Source organism: Grammomys surdaster, unplaced genomic scaffold (assembly GCF_004785775.1).
Source record: "Grammomys surdaster isolate TR1022 unplaced genomic scaffold, NIH_TR_1.0 126248, whole genome shotgun sequence".
In the NCBI taxonomy this organism is placed as follows: domain Eukaryota; kingdom Metazoa; phylum Chordata; class Mammalia; order Rodentia; family Muridae; genus Grammomys; species Grammomys surdaster.
The window spans coordinates 1,862,838-1,890,559 of record NW_021621048.1 but is presented as its reverse complement, the minus strand read 5'-3'; the positions used below and the strand labels follow the sequence as shown (position 1 = coordinate 1,890,559).

The 27,722-nt window shown below is 44.9% G+C and overlaps 1 protein-coding gene across 1 annotated transcript; it reads right to left on the bottom strand.

The window, feature by feature from the left end:
- Window positions 1-5,237: 5,237 nt before the first annotated feature.
- Window positions 5,238-25,255, bottom strand: Zic4 (Zic family member 4). Its single transcript, XM_028758982.1, has 5 exons — window positions 25,002-25,255; window positions 21,513-21,597; window positions 14,984-15,601; window positions 10,193-10,508; window positions 5,238-8,033 (listed from the first exon to the last, which is right to left on the bottom strand). Coding segments are annotated over exons 2-5 (1,005 nt in total). The 5' UTR covers window positions 21,583-21,597; window positions 25,002-25,255; the 3' UTR covers window positions 5,238-8,032.
- Window positions 25,256-27,722: the final 2,467 nt, after the last annotated feature.

Sequence of the window (27,722 nt, the reverse complement as noted above, 5' to 3'; positions counted from 1 at the left end):
CGCGTGATCATTGCGAGGGCAGCTGATATCCTAATACTTGCATTGTTCTCAGTAGGGCCCAGGACTGTCCTGGCCTCCATCGGAAGACCAAGGCCTGAGTTGCTGGTCCAGGATCAGATCACCAGTCAAAGCTCCTGCCTGGGCAGGCAGGGAGAAAAGGGCTGTATGGTGTTTCACAGAGGGCCGGGGACTGGAGAGAGTCCACCTGTGGTGTCTGGACTTCACTTCAGCAAAGTTGAGTAGTATGTCAATAGTCTAGAGTCCTAAAACGCTGTGAAGGCTCCAGATTCAATGTCAGGAGAGGCCTATAGCACTTAGGCTGTAGCAAGAACATTTTTAGTCACAGGTGAAGTTCACTTTATAGTACCTGGGGTAGAAGGACCCAGGCACACCTACTGAGTGACCGGAACTGCCCCAAGAAGGTAATAAAATGTTCCTGCCATCTTGTCATTCTGCAAGAAAAACCTACTGCAGAAAACCCTGCAGCTGCAGCCTGGGCTTCTGTAACCTTTCTTTGATTTGTTCCCCCAAGATGGAGGAGTCGTACCTTGGCCATGGCACTGCACGGTTATTTCAGGGCAGATTCCGTTACCCCACCTATTCTCCGTGCCTCCCACGTACACCCCTCCCCCATCCATGAGAAGGGATCCAGAGAACAAGAGACCTGTAGTAAGGACCCAAGAGCAGGCATTTCAATCTCGACATATATCCATTCTAACTGCCTATCTTTTGTGGAAGTCAAGCTACTTACGGCAATTTCCATAAGATCTGTCTGTGGGGACAAGGTGAGAAAGCTGTTAACCATTGTCTGGCCCTGAAAAGGTCGTAAGTCAGGGCCTCAGTGGCTGACCTGTCAGTGGAAGGTATAAAGGCTTTATTCATGCCGTTGTGGCAAAGCTCTCAGCTCCTACAAAAGTGTTTTTATGATTCGATTTTTCTTACCTCTTTTCTTAATTAAAAAGCTGAACCATTAGAACAGCACCTGCATCATGTCCTGACAGTGGCTGCATACTAATCCCGGAGCCTTTACAAGCAGTAATTATAACATAAAATCAGAGGTTGAATAAAACAGAAGGATTTTGCTCCCAAAGCCCCGCTAATCCCCTTTTAAAAGGGTCTGGTGAAATAATTCAGAACACTTTCCGGAAGTTGGATTACCACTCCTTTTAAACAAAAAACAAAAAACTTTTTACAATGAAATGATATTTCACACTTAAAGGAGGCTGATTTTCCACAACAGTATTTTAGTTGAAAGAGAGTTGCCAGGATTTGGGAGCAATAAGAAACATTTCACTACCGGATTCTTACTCGGTAGACAGTGCAGCTGAAAACGTATGAGAGTTCTTATGATATATTTGAAACATTTGTCAGGTCGAAGTGTTCATATTGCAAATAGCAATTGTTTAGATGATCAGAACTCTCTCTCTCTCTCTCTCTCTCTCTCTCCCTCCCCCCCCTCCCTCCCTCCCTTCCCCAGAGGAATTAAATAAAAGAGGCAGATGTACTTTTTATGATTTACAAAGATTCGTATATACATATTTTTTCCAGGCAAAATATCTTTTACCAAAGTCCTGATACTTTTTTTTTTAACATGCATTGATACATGGATGAATACAAGAGCTGGAGGGATATTAAACCCTGAGAAAACTCTTGGAAAGGATGAACAAGGGACCTTGTACTGCTTGTAGTTTCTTAATGGTTTTAGAAAAGCCTGCTGCTAACTTGAAAGTACATGGGCCAGCCAGTTAGTGAAAAAAAAACAAAACAAAAAAACAAACAAACAAACAATAAACAAAAAAAAACAGTGTAAAACCCACCAATCCTGATATGTTACAGATATTATCTGGTGATGTCGTGTTGTGTTAGCTAGTCTACTTGCTCTGTCATTATTCTGCAATAGTAGAGCAAAGCTATGTGTTAGCAAATTCTTTTCTTTTTCCTTCCACAAATATTTCCCAAGGTCCTCCATTATCAGGTCAGAGTTGTGTGTCTCCCTGACCCCTTTAGTTTGAATCAACTTATCTTGTTATTTGATATTTTGGTTTTTGTAAATGACCAAAAAATAGGTGATATAATTTCAAAAATCTATTTTACAGAATGTAGTTACATTAAATTAACTTGCACCCTGGGGCATTTTTCTTTCTAATTTCTCTTTTTTCTCAAAAAGCTGCTTTGGATATTTGGGAAACCATTGAACTGTTCCAAGGGGCAAAGCCTTGAATACACCTTCTTCCAATTGTCTAGTGAACTTCTCCTTTCTTGAATGATTTTGGAGCCTGAGCTCAGTAACTTTTCGGCAAAGTTCTTTATTCTCTTCACTATTGATATTTGGGTGAGGAGGTCAGACTACCAGGACAATCAGATAAGATGCCAATGATAAGCAGAAAATAAGTTTAGAACAACTGGTTCTAACCTAGGTGACTAAGGTGTCACTTTTCCTGCAATGGAGATTTAATAAAATGAAAGCATGATTGATAAACACGTGCTAGAAAGATTATATTTGTGTCTGACTTCTGTCTCCAACTGACCTGTTCTCAACTGGCTCTCACTTCCTCCTTGAATTTTCTCTGACCGTCACAAAATATTGAGGAGCCCACATGGGGTGCACAATAGCCTACAGAGACTTAACAATTTAAAAAATCAACAGCAGGGCCCATTGGGGTTGTGGAGTTCAGTGCAATATCAAAGTCTTAGTAAGTCATAAGAGTGGCATTAAAGCTATCAGGTTCAGCCGGGCTGTGGTGGCGCACGCCTTTAATCCCAGCACTTGGGAGGCAGAGGCAGGCGGATTTCTGAGTTCGAGGCCAGCCTGGTCTACAGAGTGAGTTCCAGGACAGCCAGGGGTACACAGAGAAACCCTGTCTCGAAAAACCAAAAAAAAAAAAAAAAAAAAAAAGCTATCAGGTTCATCAGATTTACTCTAAACTGAAATAAAAAGCTATCCTCACTAATTTTTCTTAGTCTTTAACAGGATTATGTATCTGCTTCAGTGCTGGGCTACACCAGGATCTGAAATTCTCAGAAAAGCAAAATTAGACTAGCTTCAGAATTCTAACCAATTCTCAGGGACGTCTAAGAATGGCACAAGGTGCCATAAGGCTTAGGATCTCTAAGGTCTCCATATTGTATAGAAAAGTCCTCAAACAGCCATCTAATTCCATGAGGAGCTTGGAACACTTCTGAGAAAAAATGGAATAAAAAAGTAAGAGCTATGTCTAGCATTTATCTGCAAATGTTTTCAAGGATTACAGTATTTAACACTCCAGTTTACTAAAGATGACATAATATTTTATTTAAACAATCTACTGAAAAATGTTGGTCTGAATGTTTTTAAAGACACAGGAATTGAATGGAAGTGATTATCTGTCATTTGTAAGGGCCTGGGGCTAGTAATCAACAAATAGACTGCTTCTTCCCTTCTAATGCCACTGTGCTTCCAGAAGGATTTGGACCTGGTGTTTTCCTATGGATAAAAAGAGAGAAGGTTTAATTAGTCTGAGAGAGGTATCATAAGCAGGCGGTGTCCCTATGCCACCTTAACCATTTATCACTTCCAAATGGGTAAATGCCCTAGAAAATAAATGAAGTAATTCTAGGATAAGGATTGTCATGGTCACTTGGAGACCAGAGAGTTCAATCCATGGATAAAGGTTGCACCCTTCCACTATAATAGATAGATGGATGGATGGATGGATGGATGGATGGATGGATGGATGGACCTTAACATATAAAAGGAAGTGGTAATTCTCTCAATGAGCTTGAGCTGAGTTCCTCTTTCCTCTGTTCTCACCCTCAGTTCTTTTCCTGGGACCAGGAAGCTTCAAAGGCAGATCTCCAAAAAACTTACTGGAGAATGAAAAATCCAGCCACCTTCTAAATATCCTCCTTTCTTTCCTTTCTATGAAATGCTTCTTTGCCAGCCTACCACTAGCCTAGGTGAAATATGGAGATGTAGGTTGGATGGGTTAGAATCTCCTCTCTAATCTTGGATGAGCAATCCTAGAATCCGGGATAACTCCAGGCTACCAAGACACAATAGAGTCAGGACCTGGGAGAGCCTTAGATGGGGATATAGTTTCATCCCTAAACATTTTATGCACCACACTGATTGTGCTACTGAAAGGACTTTTCTGAGTGCTATTTCCTAGAGGCCACAGAGTCAAAGAAACAGGAGATATCCCTGTGACCTGACCCTAAGCCAGTGGATTGAGAGTTTTCTGGACAGAAACCAGAGAAGCAGATGCCCAAGCACCTCCTCCTTTCCAGTGCCACTCTATTGTATCAAGTCTTTAGTCTCTCCAGGGCTGCCCTTTCACCTTTTCACAAGTGCCTGTCTTCCTCCATTTTAGTTCTGCATCCTCTCCCTCTAGGAATACAGCACTTCAGATGTGAGTTATTTGTCTAAGATAGTATTTAAGGGGGCCCACCATTCTCATGATAGTATCTGTCTCCTACTGAACCAATTCTTCACTGCAGTCAGAAGAATCATCAGACCCAACTTCTCAGCCATTAGAAAGGAGCTAGACATAATGTGACATCTGTGAAGGATTCAGAGTCAAAGGAAACTGGCTTCTATAAGCAGAGACCACAGTGGATGTTCTGGTGATTCAAAATAGTCTGATACATTTGGGGAAAATGACAAACCAGATACAGGCACAGGGAGCATGTTAAAACTCACCAAAGATCCTCAAAGCAGTTGAACAGCCAGTCATTAGATAGTATCTTCCCAGCCTTAATATTGAGAACCTACACAGACCCCTGAGGGGATCTCTGCCCACCTAGAGTTTTAGCAAAACCCCTGCAGGCTGCTCTGCCTAAGGCATTCCAGTCAGTTAGACAGGGTTTGGAACCAATTCTCTCTCTCTCTTTCTAAGTTTGCTCAGTTCTTACTAGTTTCCAGGTCTTTTGCTAGAAATCAGAGGTGCTTCATGAGAGTGTTAAGAGCTGCTGGAAGACATGCTTATCAGATAGGCCAATGATTATCCATTTATCTGTTCTCTTCTGAAATATAAATCGTTTGCTGCCATTGATGTCATTGATGTTAGATTGTGGCCAGGGAGATTTCTGCTCTGATCATTGTTTTGTCAGGTCCCTTATTTTGCTATCTCAAGTGGCTAGGCTCCAAAGAAAATCCTGCCAAACCATGAAGAAAGATAAGGAAGAGGAAGAGCTACAGGCTGTAGGAGAGTCCCAAATCTTTTCTAAGGTTATGAAGTAATAAGTGGACACTGAAATTCCAAGGAGAAAACATCAAATCCTTTATTTCCAAATAACACAGCAAAAAGAAACTACACATCCACAAAGTCTTTTGGAGGGATAAAACTTATTTTATTTAACTTACAGGTACATGTTTTCAAGGAGATTATGCCTCAGCTTTGAACTTTACTCAACAACCACTGTCAAATATACACAACAACTTTTTCCTCTTCAAATTAGTTCATAATTTAACTGCTGTTACGGGAAAAGATTTTAGTCACAGTGTAGAGAGTTAAGAGTTGACTCAGACTTGTGTGTATGTCAGTTATGACTATAAGAGATTTGCCTGACTGTATAATTCACTTTCATTGCAATCATTACATTTTCCCATAAATTAGCAATACAAACAGACATATGCAGAGTCAGGTAAACAAACAACATCAATATAAGAAACATTTTGCAGTAACTCTAACCAAGTACATGGGTTACAACTTGGGGATAGTTCTTCACAAGTCATTTAGTAAACACAGGGGGTAGGGTGATGGGCACATCTTTATCTAATTTAATCATCTTTAAACCTACAATAGGAGGTTGAGAAAACCTGACCAGGGGCAAAGTTTCCTTTCTAGGCACACTATAAAATGAAGAACTGCACATAGGGAAGGGGGTGGCATATGCATGCAATTATTATTAGTAGTTTTATTTGGTCACTATCTTGTAAACCAAACCTTTTGAACTCCACGTTGATTAGAAAAAAAAAGGGAAAATATTAAAATGTTTCTCTCTCTTATGCTACCATCCTTTAGGTTAATGACAAAAACAGCGGGTTGATTGCTGTTAGTGGTGAGGAAACACAGAGGAGCTATTTATACCAAAAGTTTCTTGGAAGGGGGGAAAACTTAACATTACCTGTTTTCAGGCTTAAGTTCCAAGTATCCCTAGCAGGAATATTTGGAGCCAGAGGAATCTCCTGCAAAATTCATCCGGTTAGTAAACTTGGGTGGATTGAATGCAGGCCAGGACAGAAAGCATTGTCTGTCACAGAGCATTCAGGACATCAATGTGGGACACTTGGCCTCTGCCTCTATCCTTCTTGCATTACCTAATGTACCACTTTTGGTGCAAAGGGCCTTCCAACATCTACACACATCACTAGGACTGAAACTACACAATGGTTTTGTTTTTTGGTTTTTTTTTTTTGCTTGTTTGTTTGTTTTGGATTTTTAAGGGGAATCCCCCTTAGCAAAACTTATTCCTAAAGTTATCTACTAGTGGAGTGTAGAAGTCTTTCTTTTACTTTTCTTTTCTTCTTCTTCTTTTTAAAGAAATTTGATTTTATCTCTTTAGCAATGGTTTGGAACCAATGGGGCAAAGTGAGTTTGACAGAGAGGAGAACAAATCGCTGACAAAGAACCTTTTACATTTCACCAGCGTTGTTAGGACGACAAGCAGGAATGTCTCAGATAATAACTCCCACTTCAAAGATTTCTCAGCTCAATAGAAGGCAGACCATCCTTTTTATTCAACCACAAGGACTGGCACTAAAGAAGACTCTACTGTTTGATTTTTTTCCACCGTGTTTATTTTTCCCCTATTCACTAGGGTACTTGGATAAAATAAACAACAAGACAATTAAGGGAACATGGACTTCTAACTTTGCTGCCATCTTCCCCATCCCCTTGGCCTTGGGCCTTTCAGTTTGTACCCAAAGCCAGCCCAGACCTAAGGATACCACACAGTGACATATCAGAGGAAAAGCTTACGGGGTTGAGAGGCTTCTAGGGTTAGGAAGCAGTATGGCACCTCTGGGGAACACAGGGAAACTAACTGTCCCTGAGGTGTAGTTAACAGTTCCCATACTTCCCCCAAGTCGGCCACCTTTGTCTTATAAGTCCTCATTTGACTCTGTTGCACACAACTGGGCTGGGGATGCTCCTTTGGTAAGCTTCTCAGAATTCCCTAGTCATTTACTCTGACTCTGGAGCCTATGGGCGCTGTCAAGATGTTCGGAGTCCGGCTCCTCCTCCCTTCTTGAAAGAATCCCGAGTACCAAAGCCCGCTACATCAGGGTGCATGGTGAACCCCTAAACACTGGCAAGACAGGTCCTGGGAGGAAGTATATACTGGAGAGCACAGTGACAGTATTAAATGGCGTGAAAGCAAAGGTCAGCGCAAATGTATCTTAATAGAGTGTCCGCAGTGAAGTGTGCCGCCTTTGAAGCGGCCGCTCCCCGCGCGTATTTCCATGGCGAGCCTAACGCGGCATGCTGATGCACCGTCAAACTCACACTTTCAACCCCAAAACGCGACTCTTTGAACAACCCGAGCTTGATTGGACCTTTCTCCTTTTCTTTTCCCTCTTACAAACCATTTCCTCGCCTTTAGAAACTCGCCATCAAACCCAAATACGCCCTCTGATCACCGCAGAAAGCAGAAACAAAGAGAGCTGAGCGGCGATTCAAGCGGCTCTTTTCTTCCCTCGCATTATTATCCATTTTTATTATGATCGGGAACAAGTGCCCATTCGCGTGGGTTTTGTTTACCGGAAATTAAATGAAAATGATTTAGTCCGCGTCAAACAAAAATATATACTTGTATACACAAGAAAAAAGGCCTGTTAGACGTAAATATTATGTCCTTAATGAAAAGCCTGGACGGGCTCCAGGCTCGGCCTTTCAGGATTTCAGTGAGACTTGCCCATTGCCATAGAAATCCTAACTTACCATGAAGATGCACCGTGGCGAAGAAACACTGCTTTGTGAGAGAGCTCTTTGATGTCGCAGGCGCAAGATGCGGGCGCTCAGCTGCGCAGGGCAAGATTACCTTGCAAGCAACATCTGTAACAAGCAAATGAAAAATTAAAGGCGATTAGTGACTGGCCAAACATTTTTATTTCACTTCGTTATGTTGGACTGGAAAGGAAGGCAAATCTAGGTGTTTAGAAACAGAAGAGAAAGGAGTCCTGAATGAGAAGGGACAGTTTTAAGATATCAGCAGAGGTATCAAGTCCCTCAAAGGTTCTATGTGGCATGGCAGCAAGGTTAGTGCTTGTCCATGAGTACAAGTTCTTTGCTTTCCAACTGTCCATATAAACTAGGTTGACTCTGGGCCAGGTGGTAACTCAACAGCATGTTCACTGGAGATGCATTTGAAAGATACTGGGTTTTATTAGTGGTAAGGAAAACAACCCCATTCTGGCCAAAATGGTTGGTTACTTTATTGGATAGAAGTTGTTGAGTCTGTGGGACAGGAGTGAGACTTTTCCATTGGATTCTGGGAAAGGAAGAATCGAAAACAATGCACTGGAGTTCTCATACTAAGAGTTGTTGGTCCAGCTTTTATTGTATCCAATGTGTCCTTTTTTTTTTTTTCTTTGTGACACTGGGGATAATCAGAGAGCTTCATGGGAAGTAGGCAGGACTCCACCACAGAGTTACACTACCCCAGCATCGGGCCTAGGTTGTAAAATTGAGTTCCTAGGTTCTTCCTTTCAGACAAAAACATTTCCCTTCCCTTACATATTTATTTCAGATTTTTGGAGAACTGGACAAGTCTGACAATACTCTTTTCTTTTTTTGCTACCATTCTTTTTCTTTTGGTGTTTTTGTTTCTTTAAACCTCAGACAGGATTGTGAAGCAGCTCCTCCTTCCCTACAGAGGGTGGCAGACGAGGAGCAAGCCCCAGTATTTCTCTCCCTTCACAACAACTACAGAGACTTTGCTCTCCGTCTCCACTAATATTTACCCCCCCACATCATAGCCAATGCATCATATACTTTCAATTCTTTAGACTCACTGGATGTTTGCCTGTATAATACTTGTTACTGTATTTTATTTATCAGATGCCCATAAACTTTTTAAGTAAGGCTAACATTGTGTCACATCTGACAAAAGCTGTTAGAGCACCGATGTTGTTCTCTAAGTTACATCCTAGACTGTGAAGAGCTTGATTCAATGATGACATCAGCCAGCTCTTCGTCCCCTGACCAAGCACCTATGAGATTCTATAGCAGTGCCTAAGCAGATGGGGGTGGGAAAAGGAATCCTGGAAGCTTCACAACTCAGAATTCTTGAAAGCCTTCTAGCCTCCTTTGTCTGTACTTCCTATTGTTTCTTATTCACTCCCCACTGCAAGTATAAAACATCAATTGAGTTTGAGGTCTGACAGAACAGACTTATCTATGTGCTCTGACAGGCATTGGGGTTGGAGGTATGTAACATCCCAGGAGAAGGGAAGAAGACCCCTTTACTTATCTCTCTTATAGAGGTGGTTGGAAAATGCAGGACTTCTGTGTTTCTTTGTTGTTGTTATGTGCTTATTTTGCTGTTACTGTTGTTCAAGATCAGCTAAGGAGCTGGAGAGGTGTATGGCGGGAAAGGAAAAGATAAATGGGTTGTGAGAAAATGGTTGTGGAATTCTGTCTGCCACCTCCTGGGCTCTGAACTCCTTGGTCAGGATTGATGGACGAGGGGGAGAAAAGGAAAAGGATTCTGTGACTGGGGTCTGAGAAGGCCCTAGCCCAGGCCTCAAGGAAAATCTTTTCCACCCTTCCACACCTACTGGGAAAATGTATGGCTTTACTTTTGCCACCTGCAATTGGCAAGGTTGTGAATAAACTCTAATAAGTTTCTTGTTTTTTTTTTCTGTCTCTTTATCCTTGATATTGGTTTCATAAGCAAAATATGTACAGGACGTGACTATAGAATGACCACATTTATGTTTTCATATAATGATCTAGTACTAGCATATTCAATAACTTTTAATGGTGGTCTATCTGCTTGTCTGCCCTTCTCCTCTCCTTCCCTTCATTCCTTGCCTACTGAAGCCTCAGTGACCGGACCTAAACTCGGCATAAACCAGAGCAGCTCTCTGGGAAGCAGCCTTGATACTGGAAGCGGCGGTGGCTGCAGCTGGGCCCAGAGGTGGCGGTTATAGGATGGGGTGGGGGCGCTGCAGAGTCAGCCACCACTGGTCCAGGCGCCCGAACACACGTACCATTCGCTCACGTCTGTGCCACGCACAACCACCGCCGCAGAGCAAGCCACTGAGGGCTCACGGCTGCTTTCTAACGAGGACGACGTGAGACCAGACGTTATAGCTGAGTCGTAGCCAGAGCTGGGTGGCGGCGAGCGACCATGAACTTTCATGTGCTTTCGCAGAGAGCTGGGGTGCGTGTAGCACTTGTCACACCCGCGCACCTTGCACATATAAGGCTTGTCGCTCGTGTGCACGTGCGAATGCTTCTTGCGGTCGCTGCTGTTGGCGAAACGCCGCTCACAGCCCTCGAACTCACATCTGAAAGGTTTCTCGCCTGAGGGAGGTAACACAGAGATGTTAGTAAAATATGGACAGCGTCCCAATCTCAGGATTGTCTCACCTCAACCCCCCACCCCCCGCCCCGCCATTGCTCTTTTGTTTTCAGCAAAAGACCCACAAAGATTTTTCAGAAATTACTTTCCCCTGTGCTTTAGGTCTGACACCCTTCCCCCACCCTGTGAGGAGATGAAGCCCAGTCCTACAGAGTGCCACCCCTCCTCCTCGCCGTTCTGGGCCTAGGAATGGGGGTAGGGCGTCGGAGGAGGAGCGACAATGACTCCATCATAGTCATTTCCATTCTTGAGAATCCTTATCCAGGCACGTTGTTTTCCTCCAACTTTTATCTATGTGGAGACAGAAGCAAGCACCTTTACCCACCGAGTTGATTGAGAAGCTCACATTTGCTGGACTTGAAGTTACTGCCCAAGCCATCTGTCTCTGCGCTAGTGAGCCTTGCCCAGCAATCCGCCGGACACATACTCCATCCTGGTCCAAAGTGTTTTCTAAAGTAGTTTTTGTTCAAGTGCCAAACAATGGAAGGATTTGAAAGGATGAGCGGCGGATATACATGCGTACACGCAGTGTGAGAAGCATTCTGAGCAACGATTCACCCCAAAGGCTATTTTCCGGGAAATAGAGCCCCCTCTCCTTTCCACTTCACCCACTGAAGGCAAACATACTGCAACATTCTTCAAATCTCGCCTAGTCTACCCGAAATTCCTTGATATAGTGTTCGCGGAGTTTAATATTTTATTATACGGATCCAGCAGTATCGCGGAGACCTTGACGAGTGTAGAGGGACCCTCTCAGTCCAAACAGGCAATTCCAGCTCTATGATCCTCCCCAGACAATTAATTCCCTGCGCGCCTGTTTCACCTCGCAGGCCAGAGAAGCCCACAGGCTGATAGATGAAAATCGGCTCAGGCCAGGAGGGAATCTTAAGTCTGTTGAAATCGAGGCCCTGAGTGCGGCAAGCTTCGGGTGAGCGCCTGCTACGGGCAGGCCAGGTCCACAGGGTATACCGCAGGTCTAGGTAGAAGTGCAGGAAGGGCAGAACGCACACAAAGCTGGGAATAGTGGTTGAGCGAAGGCTCGTTCCAGGATTTCCTTGCTGCCTGAATTTGCTGCTGTATGGAAGAGGAAAGGACCCCCCAACCCCCGACACACACCCTCCCAGAAGCCAGAACTCCAGAGTCTCTGGCTCAGCTAAGGTTTTTTCGAAAAGGAAAGGGAGACGTTTCTGTGATCTTAGCCACTGTAGGTTCTGAGGGTGGTTCGGAGTGCTAAAACTTCTCGGGCATAATACTCAACAGCAAGATGCTCTACTGTTGGCTTTGCGATTGCTTCTCCCGGGGTTTACAGGAAAGACTCCCTGATAAAATCAACAAAGTCTCCATTCCGCCGCGGCATTGGCGCTCGGGTTTAAATAGAGGCTTGTATGTAACTTGCTTTTGGCTTGGGCAAAAAATCAAGTGAACCCGTCTCTCCCACCCTGCCCACTGATAGCGCTCACCCTTGCTGGAGTAGAGCTGGTACACTAGGGTCTTCTGGAAGATGTTGCCCGCTGCCATTTTCACAGGACAAGGCACGGTCTTACGAAAAATTGGAGATTTATAATGAGCAAATCAGTGTCCCTATTTGTCCCTAGATTTCTCTCCTTTGATTTCACCAACGTTTGCAAACCCTAAACTTTTCTCTCTCTTCCCTTTCCCTTTTTCTTCATAAAACAACTTGCAAAAAAAAAAATCAATTGCAGCCTACAAAATAAGGTATTTTGAGGGTGGGGGATAGAGTTTGAGGTTAGAATTTGAGGATAGAATTCCCTCACCGGGGTGGGAGGGGGGATTCTGCTGCCACAAATCCCATTCCAATATCTCGTCGCGTAAACTAGACAAGTATTTCGCTCCAGACGAGAAACGGGGAAGAAAAGAGCAAGTACCGAGACTCTTCAGTACCGGGGAATGAGCAGGCCCCTGGGAGGCCAGGTGCAGGCCGGCCCCAGCGTTGCCCAGACGCAAGAGGCTCCATGGGCTCCGCTCTCCACGACCCTCCCACCCCCGCCGCCCCGCCGCCCCTCACCCGTCCCCTCCCCCAAGTCCCTGAGAGACGCCCTGGGTGGGCGGGTGGACCCTGAGACGCGGGGCCCGGCCTGTCTCCCGCGGAATGACCTGAGGCCAGGCTGACGGCCTAGGCCGCGAGCTTCCGGACCCCGCTTGGGGCCCTAGCCCGGGTCCTGGTCCTCGGCCCCGGCTTCAGAGGGAGCAGGGTCTCGGTCCGCGCGGGCGCCAAGTTCGCCGGCCTACTCGGCCTCTAGGCCAGCGCCATTTTCTGGCACTTGTGGCTGGGTCTGTTTTCGCCATGACTCCGCCCCAGAGAGGCCGGGGAGCCGGCCTGCACCCCCCACCCCCCACGAGGGCAGACTGACTGAGGGGAAAGGTGGGGAGAGCCCCGGCCCGGGGGTTCTGGGAGGCGCGCCAGTTTGGGAGGTTGGCCAAGGCGCGCGCTCCCTCGCCGCCCTACCATTGTTCCCTGGTCTCTGTCACAGCCGCAGAGTGAAACCTTCTTCACCCGCTGCCTCCAGAGCCAGGCCTGGGAGTCACATTCGAGAGAATCTCAGCTAAGAAATCTGCTCCTGATCGCCGCTTCCGCGACTCGAGGAAATGAAACGCCATTAATATTTGAAAAGGCAATTATTTTCCTGTTGAATCGAAAACTGTCTTCATGAATAATTTGTAGAGAGTTCTATTGCCATTTGAGAAACATTTTGTTGCTGCTTTGCCTCCTCCTTTTCTTCCCATTACTTAGGAGATTTGAGGGAGATATCGGAACAGGGGAGGCTCTATGATTTTGGTTTTTTTTTTCTTTTTTCCTTTTTCTTTCTTTCTTTCATTTTTTTAAACCCAAGCTGTAATGAATTAGGACAGAGACCGAAAAGAACGCGCAGAATTCTGCCTTGAGTCCAAGCAAACCTGAGAGCCAGCCAGGCACAGTTTTGCCTCTCTGATGTAGGTCGATTACGCTAAGAATTTAACCATTTTCTGCTTCACAGACTTCAAACAGTGGGCCGGCAAAGAGCAGTATAAGTTTGTTTGCTTCAAAATCCCTGTCATTAAAGATGAGTTCTCTCTCCAGCCCCGGATTGCACATCCACCTTCCAGGTGCTGGCAGCCAGCCTCTGGAGCAGCAAGTCTGAGGGCTGGAATCATGATCATACTTATTCCTCTGTCCCTGGGGATATAATTCGGGGGGGGGGGGAGGAACAAATGGATGAGGGAGGGGATCTCAGAACGTACTTTAGAAAACCGTACAGGATGTTTACTGACATGCTAGGGGGATAAAGAACAAGATCCAAACTGGACTTTGGTCTTGCCTCAGCCTACACCAGTGTTCTACCACTAAACCTAATGGAGAAGGCAGTTTGTGGCAAGATTTAGCAAGCTTCTTACCAGGTACTGCAACTATCAGGGACTTAGATTCTGAAGAAGGTTGCTGTTCTAACAAGAATTGTAGAAAGAAAAGATACAGCCGGCAGAACTAGAGTACCAAGATGGAATTCTGGTCTCTGCATCATTCTTTCCTTTTCCCGCCTCCAAGATGGGGGAGGGGAGAAGACGCTGACTTCTTAAACTTCAAGCGAAGGAGGTGGGGGGGTGGGAGTAAGGAGAGTCAAACGGTGGCTGCTAAACTAATTAATGTAACTTCACAGGCTGTTCTGAAAGTGTGAAAACTTTCTTCTTGCAATTGTATTAATTAGATGCTTCTGGCCAGAAGAGTTCAACTCCCAGGCTCCTTCGCTACGCTCCTGTTCTTTCTGTTAACTAGAGCTAACAGATGTGGTTGACACATGTCCCTATTTCACTTAACAGCTCGGTAAATGACATTTAAGGCAGTGGGTCCCGTTGGGTCTCTACTAAAATAAGAATGAAGGTTACCAAAAAACGTCCCTTCTGTGGAGCTAGCAATACAAAAACAAGTCAAAAGTAGGCCCCAAGGCTCATAAATACTAAAGAAGGTATTAAGGGTCAGATGATCCCTTAGTCCAGGTGATGGTGAGGCTGAAAGGAGTAAGAGTTTCCAATAGTGATCTGTAAATGAGAGACAATTGTTCCCATTTCCTTTAAGACATTGGGGGAAAGCCATGCTGCTTAAAAAATGTCTTAAAACCAAACTCCTGGGATTGGGTATATAGCCTAGGGTTCAATCTCCACATCCTAAATAAAATCAAAGCTCTAAGCTAGGAGCACCAGTTTACTAACAGGGACCCCGGAACTCTGGAGCCACTCTGCCCAGACAGCCTCCGGAAAACGGTGAGTCTAGGAACAGGAGCTGTTAATTACCGTTTTATAAATCTGGCTCATGGAAAGAATACCAAAATACCTCCCTCCTCCCCTCAGTTGGAACTTAAGGAAATTCAGACCCAAGAGTCTGTGTCCCATGGGTCGCAGGAGACAGACAGCACTGAGTACTGACCTGTATGTGTTCGTTTGTGTATTTTGAGATTTTCTGATCTAGCAAAGACCTTCCCACACCCTGGGAAAGGACAAGGGAAGGGCTTCTCGCCCGTGTGCACGCGGATGTGATTTACAAGTTTGTATTTGGCTTTGAAGGGCTTGCCCTGTCGCGGACACTCCTCCCAGAAGCAAATGTGGTTAGCCTGCTCTGGGCCACCGACGTGCTCCACGGTGACATGTGTGACCAGCTCGTGCATGGTGCTGAAAGTTTTGGAGCAGGGGCGTGGGGATATCGGGCTGTCATCCCCCAGCCATTTGCAGATGAGCTCCTGTTTGATGGGCTGGCGCATATAGCGGAAAAAGGCTCCAGGGCCATGGGGTGCGGTGAGGTTCATGGTCAGGTTCATGCCGCCATAACCATGCAGGGCTGTGGCTGTTGCCAGAGTGTCGCTGCGGGCCATAGGCCCTGGTGCAAAAGGTTCCGACCTCGCATACATGTCTCCAGGGATCCCCAGACGCAGGAGTCCGTTCAAAGGACGGCTGTGGGAGGCCTGAGGAGGCTGCTCATGAAGGCCCGGAAACACCGAGGGGTTCGAAGCAGCGGCGAGCTGGGGCCCATGGTGTCCACAGCTGCTACCTGTTGTAGAGACAAATAACGTGCATGAGAAGCGGTGGCGTGGGCTTCGCACTTTCCCCGGACGCCGGGGACAAACTCTGCCCAGCCGCATCTAGGTTTCTGGCAGTCGGTACTGGGATCTTGAGCCGATCGGTGCCAGCAGTGAACCTGGCAGACCAAGCAAAGTCAAAAAGCCTCCGCCTTCGTCCGGCTGGGCTGCAGTTCTGGCGAGTCCCCTGCCGTGCCATGAGCTGGAAAGGGGTAGGGATAATGGGGTAGGTGGGAAAGGCAGCAGGGCTGAGTCTGTGGGTGCCTGGGGCACGGCCTCTGCTGCAGAGGTTTAAGACCCGTATCTTAAGATTACTTTGTCCACCAACACCAAGGGGTGCTCCCGGCCCAAAGATGGAGATGATAGGAGGGGTCATTTCGGAGGTGATGAAGTTGGAAGTGGTAGTGATTTTAAAGCGTCCTAGACGTGTGTATATTAATTTCAGTGTCCCACTGGGCTTGGAAAGGACCGCCTGCTGCACCTCGGTCTGGCAGCCACCAATGCAGAGTGGCAGTGAAAAGAAAGGACAACCGAAAAAGACAAAAAAGGAGGGAGGGGGGAGGTTATGCAAAGTGGCGGAGATTTGTTTGTTTGTTTGTTTTAAGTTTGGGGTTTGCCCCTCCCCCAATCTGTTTTCTACGTCTTTAATGTCCGTGTGAAACCCCAGGCACTACAGAGGCGGCAGCAGAACGCTTAAGGAAATGAATAGATTCGGGGCCGTGGCCCCGGGCCACCGTGAGAACAATCGCCTGTGTCGCCAATTGGCCGGTGGTCTGGTCCGACGTCAGTGATGACAAGATCTCTCTCTGTGTGTCTCTCTCTATGTCTCTCTCTGTGTCTCTCTCTATATCTCTCTGTCTCTGTCTCTCTTTCTCTCTCCTTCCTTCCCTCTCCTGTCCCTCTTCCTCTTCCTCCTTCCTTCCTTTTCTTCCCTCTTTCGCTCCCTCCCCCAATTCCAATAGCATTTCACGCTTCTATTGCTCATGCGCTCTGACCCAGGCAAGGATTCTTTTCTTTCCTGTAACTCCCCCACCACCCTCCTCCTTCCAGAATGCTGCGCTTTGCCACCATGCTCCTAGAAGTAAGCCAGCAGGGTTAGAGCAGAGCCCTAAGCACAGTTGAGCATTCAGGTGCCTTAAGGTATTTGGAAAGTTTGTCTCTGAGCACAAAGGACAGGGTCCAAACAAGGCAGAAAAATAGCCTGCAGACTGCCTGGAGCAGAGAAACTCCTAGGGTAGCGAACCTAGGACCCAATTTTATTCTTTCTTTCTTGTAATTTCTTTTCCCCTCTTGTCTTTCTCTCCTTTGCTCTCATTTCCCCTAAGCCTACACTGTATGTCTGCCACTCCTTGGTCCTGTTTCTGCTCCTTTATTCACCCACCTTTCTCCTCTCCTCTCCTCTCTGCCAATTAGCCTTGCCTCTCCCGCCTCTTGGTGATTGGTGACTCTCTAAAAGTAGAGTCCCAGCCTGACTAGAGAGAATGAGATGAGGGAGGTCATGAAGAGGAAGAGCTCTCGTTTCACACCCACTTCAGGTTTCCCTGAAAGGTCTCTTTCCATCATATTTATCTACCCGAGGGTATTCTGGCTAAATAAATAAATGGCTCAAGGCACACAAATACACAATTAGAAGGAACCCTTGCCTTCCAGTCCATGGGCCAGGGAACTAGTCTGGGGGTTCTGAACTCTGTGCAGTGGTAGCAGATGAAGGTTCCACCAATAGCTACTGTGATAACTTCCAGGCTGTGACCACTTGTTGCAGAAGCTTTCACCTTAGTCCTTACTCTCCAGAGTGGATGGGACAGTTGGATGCATCCATGGCCTTCAGTCTAAAACTACCATTATAGCTGACTGAGGAAGACCAATTGAAGATTTCAATTCTGGCTCAGGAATGACTGCCCCTTGTCTGCCTCACTAGGATCAACTGCTCCCTGAGCCCAGCCCCCTGACTCTAGCCTTGCACAAAAATGCCAAAGGAAGTTCTGGGATCCTCTGCTTAACACAGAATATGTCAAGAAGACCCAGAAACCTTTGGGTTTTTAAAGAGAGGTCTAAAGATTGAGAAGAAACCACAACAAAAACATAATCCTTTAGGAGGAGAGAGAAGTTTGAACAAGTTATGTGGAACACTAACTTAGAATTGATTGAGCTGACATCTCCATGAGGATTCCATGATTAGTAAATAAAGGGATTATTTTTTATTTTTTTGTTTCATTTGTTTTCTTTTATTTTGTTTTTTGAGACAAGGTCTCATGTAGCCCAGGATGGTTTAGAACTTGAATTATTTTGAATTTCTGCTTCTCCTACTGCCACTCTCCAAGTACTGGGTTCATAGATATTCACCATCACATATGAGTGAATGTAGTACTGAAGAAAGAGCCCAGGACTCCACTGAGGGAGCTATATTCCTGCCCCTTAAACGAGGCTTTAAATTTTTTTAATAATTGACTTATTTTCTAAAGCTTGGTACATTCGTCATTCATCCCTCCTTGGGGCAAGGGATTTAGCAAGGGATTAACTTCCACAATAATTTCTCTAGCTTTGAATAGTCTGTATCTCTTTGCTCTGCATTAGGAAAGACTTGGGCAATTACAAACAGATTCTGTGAGCACACATGCATCACACACACACACACACACACACACACATTAAGGACAAGGAGAGACATTTGACTTCTGTTTCCTAAGCCAAGACCTTTTCTGACATTTTAAAATCTATACTCTGAGAATTTATTTCTTCCTCTGAAAGTTTCATTTATTTTCCATAGTTAGCCCTTTAATGAGAGGTACTTCTACCTGGTCGATTGGCTTCTCTCCTCTGCCCCCTTATCTCTAGACAGTTATCAAATTTCAGTGAATTTTTAAGTCTGATCTCTGAGAAAAATAAAGCATGTTTTCAGGTGAGTTTGAGCTGAGCCTCCAAAGGGCTTGAAACACAACATACAGGATGATAACAGAAAATAAAAGTATGTCCCTCTCACCCAGCTATTTCTCTCAGTGAAACCTCAGAAATGAGGTAGTAAACATGAGAGCAGGTGCACTTGTGCCATAACATAGCCCAGGAATTAAAATTTCTTTTCTCTCACCTAAACCTAGATGGTATACCATTAATTGTTCAGGATGTGTCAAATTCAGGATCCATTTTTAGCTCTGGTTAATTATTTGATTTGAACCAATGTGGATTCTTAATACACATACTGTGACCCAATCCCCATTAAAAGCTTTGAATAACAATACAGACTGAACAGGGTTTTTTTTTAAAAAAAATGTTTTCAGCTATTTTCAGAACCATTTAGAAGCTGGGTGAGCATGCTGAAAATGTTTGCTTCTCATTTTCACAGGAGAAGAAAATGCTAACTTTCCATTAACGGGTTGTAAAGGAAGGATTTAAAAAAAAATCTAAGTTCATAGACCTCCTGAATTGTATGCACTGACCTGTGTACCCAAAGGTTAAAAGAGAGAGAGGGAGAAGAGAGAGGAAGAGAGAGGTTTTATACACACATCTTGTTAGTATACTGTCTGACTATCTTGCCCTTGAAAAGGTATGAACATGTGTATGACTTTCTGTGCCAGCAACAAAAGGGCAAACACATCTGATTCAGCCAAAATCACTGACAGTAGCCTGGCCCCATGGAGCTCCTTCCCAGATGCAGCCTTCTCTTGAAGCACTAAAAACATCTGGACCCATCCTGGGTAGACATTTCTTGAGTAGCTAGGGGTCAGTTGACCTGCAGGTCACAGAGGCTGCCCGATACTTGCAAGGTTCTTGGAGCCATATGGTCCATACCTCGGTTGGCTAAACATAACAATGGGACCAGACATTCTTTTAAGGTCCAGTTCCCCAGTGACAGAGATAGAGGAAAAAAATATTTTTTGTATCCGTTTATATTTACTGACATAAAACTTTCAGCAATTATGTAAAGACCTTCAAGGTAAATTTCTAAAATAAACTCCAAGTAGTCTTAAGCTGATCAGAAATGACAAGGACTCGAGCACCAATGTCCTAGAAGTGTATTTTAGGATTTTTTTTTTTTGATGTCTCAGGAAACAGAGATCCCCAGTTTCAGAAACTGTCCATTGGCTGGATATGCTAATCTTTACTGGAGTCAGTTTGTTTTCAGGAGCTTCCACTTTGTTTCCTTTGTAAAGAAAAGTAGTAGCCTGTAACCATGAGGTGTTTTTGGTAAATGCAAAAGAGGAGGGCACTAAAGCTTTCATAATGGCTATGTGGAACAGATTCTATCAGCAGTCCTGTAACATCCTTCAATCTCTAGACTCTCTGAAAATTAATTCCTAGAATCATGACTTGAGCATTTTTGCTCACAATAACCACTACCACCAATGGCAAAAATGAATAGTTTCTAGTTTATTTTCTAGGAATAGAACAACTGGTGGCTTTATCTTCTGTCAGAGCTTCTTGCGTCAGGCGCTGAGCTGTCTGACCTCTCTTTTTGGAAAGGAGGAAGGAGAAACATAAGGCATCAATAGCTGGGCTATTTTTCCATTTTGATTTTTTGAAACAATGCTAAATCACGATTACCTATTCAGCTGAGGGACCATGGCTCAGAGCCAGGCCAAGCAGCCTCTGTCATCTGCTTCTAGATCTGCAGCCACTTCTTCAGTTCCCTTTTTACATTTCTGACCATGGTACCACTCAAAATAAGGTGTGTATCTCTGAAGAGGTTACTCACTGATTTCAGGATTCCTGCAGTGGGAGGTATCTCGGGTCTTATAAAAAGAAATCATTTAAGCCCCAGAAGCCTGCCATATGTCCAATCCCAAATTATGCAAAGGAGATGAGGTCTGTCAGGATTTTTTTAGAAGAGAAAATTTACCCTAGTTATGGAAATTTTAGCTTTAATCATCATTAATGGAACTGAGAGTATGGAAAAATATACTTAGATGCAATTTGCTTCCCAAGCAATGATTCTGCAAAATGTTTTTTAACAAAAGATTAGAAGAAGTTGATAAAAGAACTGCCAAGGTAGCATTAAGAGATCAAAACAACTGAATTTATATAATAATCACATTTCTCCTTTGACTTCTGCCGTAAAGTCATCTCAAATAGTAGAAGAGATTCATCTCCTAACTTACTTAACTTTTGTTAAGAAGCTTGTCTTGCATACCAATAAGAGGCCACGTTTAGAAAAAAACATGGACTTTATAGTTGAAGTGAGAAAAAAACAGATGACTGTAAGGGGGGGAGCCAACCTTAAATCCTGTGCTTATTCTAAATGGAATATGAAATTAAATTCCCCACAATGAAGGTATTTCTGACAGAGTGGCTGTCAGTCACTCTTGGTTCAGACACCACATTGTGGGAACATAGTCACTGCCACATTGCAGAAGGCCGGTGCCCCTGGTAAAGCTGATGCATATCATGTAAACCCCATCACCAAGATCAAAGTATGCTTCTTTCATGGAAGCCAATACATGTCAAACCTCATCCCAATCAAATTGTCTGGAAATGAATTCAAGATGAATATGTCATAGAATAATGTGACAGTGGAATTGCAGAAGGTCAAGGGTGGTTGTTTCAATGATCCAGTACTCAAATATTAATTCTAGAACGTCCAGATGAGTAGGCATTGAATCCTCGGACTGCTGGTGGGATGTTGTGTCATTGATTTGTGTGCAAATGCATCAAACACCAAGGTGTTATTCTAAGTTTCATTTGAACTTAGAGATGTGCTCAAACTCACATCCCAGTATAAGCAAAAGAGAAACAATCAAATATGCTTTATGCATACACACACACACACACACACACACACACAGAGAGAGAGAGAGAGAGAGAGAGAGAGAGAGAGAGAGAGAGAGAGAGAGAACAGTGCCTGATCCTCAGCAAATCTCTATTGATAATAAGATTTTTTTAATTACTCACTTGATTCTTTCAGAGTGTTTCTGTACAGTCGTAATCGCTTCCTCACCACCAGGGAAGTCTTGTATTTCATTTTCTGAGTTTGAGCCTGCTTGAGAAGAAAAGGCCTGAGTAAAACAATACCATACATGCTTCTGTGGCAAGAATCCATGGCCTGAGTGTATGAAAGAAAGATGTTAGTCTGAAAACAATCTTTTGGCTTTTTTCTTTGATTGTTTTCAGATTTGGAAACATGAGAACAGAGATGGCACTGGCAATAAAACCACTGAATAATTCTAATTTCCCAGCTAGAATTTTTATCACTTTTTCTGCCTTTTAGGTAGATAAGCTCATTCAATGTTCAAAAGTCTGTGGCTTCCAGAATTTGAAATTTTGTTTCACAACACCCCATTATCTCTTCAAGTTGTTTATTTACATTTGATGAGGTGTGGTGGGGAGGGCCCTCTATTCTCTGGGGATGTGCAATTATGTTTAGTTATATTGTTGTCAGGAAGAAATGTTCAGATTTTCAAATTCTGCTCTGTCAGTAGTAGTGAATAACCCTTTAGCCCCACATGCTCCATTCCCTTCCTGCTCCAGACCCACTTGAGAGCTGTTACTGGCTCATTTTTCAAAGTTAATATTAAATCCACCAGATTAAAAATGTACCATTTTTGTTGTTGTTGTTGTTGTTGTTGTTGTTATTTGGTGTCAAGTTGTCTCTTTCTGTTTTTGCAGTTGAAAAGTTTAGAAATAGTGCCTCCCTCTCAAGATTGCTTGTCAGTGGCTGGAGCTACCAAGCATTCGGCAACCATAAATCCTTGAAAGCATTTTGAGGCCCTCTGCATCTGTCAGGCAAGACTGTGGAGGCAGTGGAGCAGCCAAACAGCAATCCACCTAGCGTTGACCCTAAATTTGGTGAGGAAGGACAAACAGTCATTGAAAAAGGTCTCAGGCTGGACAAACACAGCAAGACCTCAGTCAATGGAACGGCTGCCTGTCTTGACACTCTAGCCCATAGAACAAGTGGCTATTTAACTTGTTGACCCACAGGCTAAATCCAAGTTGGGCTGCACTCTCATACAAGGTCTCTAATTTCTTATGTTTCCCGCACCTGTAACTCAGACCCAAACTACCCACAGGGTTTCATCCTTTCTTTTCCTTTTCCAGGCACAGGCCTGAATAAACTCACCTTTTCCCGGAGGAAATTGTTTTCAATTCTTTCTAACAACACACAAACAACAAAATCCTTCCATAAAGGTAACAAATTCCTTCTAGCACAGACGGAGAAAGAAAGGAGGCCCAACTTTGTATTCTTACAGAAGGCCAGCAAGCTGGGTGTCCTTGCTCTGAATGTTCTCATGGCAGGATGTCTGGCACCACAGTCCCTGGTTGGTTGGCAATAATAGAATTTACTTGTTTGCTTCTCAGGAAAAGGGGGTAAGTTTCCCTAGAAACTTCTGCCTACCAACAATGCTGGCACAGCCCAACGTCTAGGAGGTCTGGATTGCTGGTGCCCTCATGCCCTATGTGCATGTCCTTTGTGCGCGACAAATGCTTCCCTGGGCATACAAGGAAATGTTTCAAAGGTTGAATCAAGGCAGACAAAAGGGACCTTAGCTAGTTCTGTAGTAGATCCAGCCTGTGCAAAGGAACAGGGCAACAATCTCTTTGGTTTAGATTTGAAATCACATAGTCTTGCTGAAAGAACAGAATGAAGAGTGAATTTTGGGAATTGTCCCTTGGCTCCTAAATCTGAGGACCCTGGGGGGTAATAGATCTGAAAAGCTCTTTGAGTTTCCTAAAACTCTTGCTCCTGAGGTGTCTTTTCATACCAAGTGGCTACCAGCTTAGTAAGGGACACCCCCAGGATGTATTGGAATTAGTCTTTACCCTGTACCTTGAGAACATAGGAATGGATGCCAGGGCGACTCAGTGATTGATAGCTACAAGAAGATGAGATGGTCAGTACTGCAAAAGACACTATTTTTACTTAAGGAATCACAGTCTGCCTGTTGTGAAGCATACTTAGTCCACATTTGCCTGTCTAAGGTCAGAGGTCAACTAGAACTGGTGACTTCAGTTCCACACTGATTAACTACCAGGAGTGAATACTTGCCGGGGGAAAAACCCTGGCAGGCTCAGAGCTACCAAACCAAGATGAAAGCCGCTGCTGGTCTTTGCTCAGATCGATCGACAGCTGCACTTGCAGCTCCTTGGCTACCTTGCACCAGCCCTGAAGCACCACGAAATTGAGCTGAGCGCCTGGATTGTATACATCCCTTTTCTTACTGCTATCCTCGAGGCGGGTAGAGATCGGTTTTCCCCTAACTGTAGGCTGTAAGGCTGGCAACCTTCGGGTACTGAAAGTCAAGCCTAAACTAGTGGGGCCACCTGAAGACAACCTGACCTGGCAGGCAGGTAAGCCTTACTTTAAATCTCTGTCTCAAAACACAGGAAGGGAAAAGAGGTGCCCCAGAAGCAGAGGTTGGAGGTCACTGCCAAGCCTTGCCATCCAAAGGTTGTTTCTGCAGACTCTAGTGAATATTGGGGTCTCGAAACAGCCGTCCCATGCCCTCTCTCCCTTTCTCAGACCTCTCTATCTCTTTCTTGGTCAGCTCCAAACTTTAAGACTTTCAACTAGGCAGGTAACGCTTTCACAATCAAATCCACTCAAATCCTTCTCTTTTCTTTCACCAGTAATTCAGTATATGCCTTTGGGTCCAGGCTTCGGGCCTGCTCCCCGGGATCTAAACACATTCCGATTCACATCCAGGAAAAAGAAAGCCGGGTCGCGAACTCATGGCCCGCGGCGCAAATAGAACAGAACCTAGAGTTAGAGTCCAGAAGCAGGACCAGGATAAGCCCAGGCAGGCAGTCCGCCCAAGGCAGACACAGACAGCATCCTCAGTCCTCAGTGAGTATCTAGTAGTAGAAAAGTTCTACTGTGTCTACCCGCAGCACTAACTTGAGTCTTTGACCCTGGTGAGGGTAAACCGAAACCCCCTCCGTCATCCTAGCGGTAGGGAAAAACAGAAAGGCTGTCTGCAAGGATTCCTTCGCGAGCGAGCACCCTCTCATTTCCACCACGAACAAGAAGGGCAAAACTTGGTCAGTTTTGCCCTAAAGGTGCCCACAGTGGGCACACCCAGGCAATTTACAAAAATCGAGGAGCAAAGACAAGCGGGCAACAAGCTGGTTTTGGTGCCGTTGCCTGTAGGAGCTCCATCTGTCTTTCTTGCACCCACTCCTCTCAGAGGAAAGAAAGGACTCATCCTCAACGCTGCCCCTCCCCACTCCCTTTAGAATTAGTGGGGTGGGGCCTGTACCCGCGATGTGTGTGTGTGTGTGTGTGTGTGTGTGTGTGAAGGTAGAAATGGAGAAAAAAAGTCTGCCTGGGCCTATTCTCCCAGCGGGGCTAGGGTGTCTATGGCCCCCATAAGAACATTTGCTACAAGGCCGCTGGGGGTACAGGCCTTCCCCCAACTGACCCCCCTGGTTTCAAGCACTTACCCTGCTCCACCTGTTGCCCGGATCACCTCATTTCTGCACATCACTTTGGGGTAGAAGGGGGGGACCAGAAACCCCTCTACGCCTCTTTTGTGGTTCCACCGAGGTGGTCATCCTTCATTTCTCCTTCTCCAGCTTTCGAGGAAGCAGTTAGGGAATGTATGATGAAGCAGAAATGAGCCGTCAGGATGATATTTTAATGGCTTATATGTCACGTTGGTGCATGTGGCTTTGAACTGGAGCCGCTCGCGTTTCCTGCAGAGAGCGCCGCAAATCCCACTTGATAACTTCTACAACCCACAACTTTTTCCCCCTCTCATATTTACTCTTACCTTGTATATTTGGATGGGTTTCCTAAAAATACCCTCTGTCAACGTCCCCGGTGGATTTTCCACAGACTGGAGGAGAGAAGCCTGACTTTCTTTTTTGAAGAATTATTTTCCCTCCCCTCTCCCAACAGCCACCCTTCCCTCAGGTCCCCTCCCTATTTTTTTTTTAAAGCAGTCAAGGTGGGTTCAATATTTGTTCTCCCTAGTGAAAGAGCAGTGCAGCCTCTAGAGGAAATATCTCCTAGAATACACGATTTTCATAATTCTAGAATCCAAGTTCCTTTTGTAAGAGCAAAAAGAACTGAATGGCCTGGTATATCTTTTTCCTCAAGAAAATATGTAATAGGTTAAAAGAAAGAAGCTCCCAACACCAGCTGCTTTCGCTTTTTTTTTTCTGTCACTCCTTACAGGAGTCCGCTCAGATCAAGTGAGAAGTGCTGGACTAGTGGACACATACTTGTTGCTGGGGGAAGAATATATATATATATTTTTCTAGAATTTCTATTTCCTAGCCCCACAAACATAGATGCTCAACATAGTCTCTTCAGATACATGGATATCATCACCATCCACAATTTGACTTCAGGGTCAGAAGGGGTGTGTGTGTGTGTGTGTGTGTGTATGTGTGTGTGTGTGTGTGTGTAAAGGATACCCAGGATTCAGTTCATCCTACCCAAACCAGAATCTGGTTGGTAGGAGACAAAAACTAGAAAGGAGGTTAGGAGTCTTGGTAATCATCCTTCCTCTAGCCCTAGAAATCCTCTAGCCCTAGAAAGCTAGCTGGAAGAGAGAGAGAGAGAGAGAGAGAGAGAGAGAGAGAGAGAGAGAGAGAGAGAGAGAGAGAGAGAGAGAGAGAGAGAGGTTTTCTTTTTCTTTTGCTTGGAGAACTGTTGAGTTTTCTAACCGGACATCAAGTGAAAGGATGAGTTGAAGCTCCCTTTGTCTGGCAAAGAGTTTAGAGCCTTGATTCAGCTGCAAAGAAGCCAAATGAAGTTAGAAACAAAGGGCAAATTGAAGGATTCCGACTCTTGGCTTTTTGTGTTTTCCTTACTAGAAAATAATTAGACCTAATGAATATGCAGGCGCTAAGGCTAAATCCTGGGCCAAGCTGATGGGCTTAAAACTGAGCTAAGTAGAAACGCAACCTCCATCGCCCCTGGCTCCGCATCCACATGCATTTTTTGAAATGTATAAATGTCGCCCGGTTTAATTGATTGAGTTATAGGGATTTTCCCCCCTGCTTTTACGTGCCATACCCCTCTACCTTTCAACAATCATTTTAATATATAGTCAATGGTTCTTTGTGGATAGGACAAAAAGCAACTACGCGCAGTTTTTGAATAGACTTTACGCTGGGCAAAGACAGGTTAATCGAGGGCCGCATCGCGAAAACAAGCGAGTGTTGTATGTTTGCACGGAATCCAAATGTCTGCATTTTCCTAACTAAATCAAAGGGAGTGTTATTTCTTTTTCTGCTCACTCATCTGAAGGTAAGTAAATTTTCTCTGGCGATCAAAAGCCTGGTCGGCAACAAAGACCGCGTCCGCTTTTTCCACCGTCTTGTTGTGGCAAGTTGCGGAATTTCAATAACTGTGACAAGGGTGACTGATTTGTGAACTGGAAAAGGTTTGAATGTCACAAAATTTACATTGGTCCTATCTACCGGGGATTTAAATACCAAAAAAGTATTCCAGGATCTCTAGGGAGCTTTGGGAGCTCCAGAGGAACAATGGCGCGTTGGGAAATTTACAGTTTTACCTGAATGAAAGGGGCCAGGATGGGAATGGGAGGGCAGAGGGAGCGGGTTGGGGGTGGGAGCAAGCCACACAACCGACCAGACTGGAGGAAAAAAAGAAAGCAAGAAAAAAGAAAGAAAAATGAGGGGAGAGGGAGATCGGCAACAACGTTTCCAAACTGCCATTAAAAACAGAAAACAAACAAACAAAACCCAATCTGACAAACCTCAGGAACCTGGAAAAGTTTAAGAGCTCCATCCACCTGTGTTTGGATGTGAGTGGGCACGCAGGAAGGAAGTCTGGAAAACTGAGGCTACAAGAGAGACACACCAAGAAATCACGTTTCTAGGAAAGAGAGTGGAGTGCCCTCGCGCTCCCGAATCTTAAATTATAAACAGGAGAGAGGCCCGTCAAAAAGGAAGCAAACTTCAAAAGGAGCAAATAACAAAAGCTTCCTTTGCTGTCCTCGAAGGGGGGGAGAAGGGGAGGGAAGGAGAAAAGAAAGTTGCTGAATCGGGACATTCTGGAAGTGCCTTTGGGGTGTTTCTCGGCTGGTCCCCGACTGCTGTACTCGAGACGCCGGGGGTCTCCAGTCTTTAATCGCTCAGCAGAGGTTTGAAGGAGAGTGGTAAAGGGATGGGGAGGGGAGGGGGAGGGGG

Coding starts and splice junctions, on each gene's coding strand:
- Zic4 (XM_028758982.1), bottom strand. CDS start 21,582: ATGAAATACAAGACTTCCCTGGTGGTGAGGAAGCGATTACGACTGTAC. Junction 15,602..21,512: donor AAACACTCTGAAAGAATCAA/GTGAGTAATTAA, acceptor TCTCTACAACAG/GTAGCAGCTGTGGACACCAT. Junction 10,509..14,983: donor ACACAAACGAACACATACAG/GTCAGTACTCAG, acceptor TACCTCCCTCAG/GCGAGAAACCTTTCAGATGT.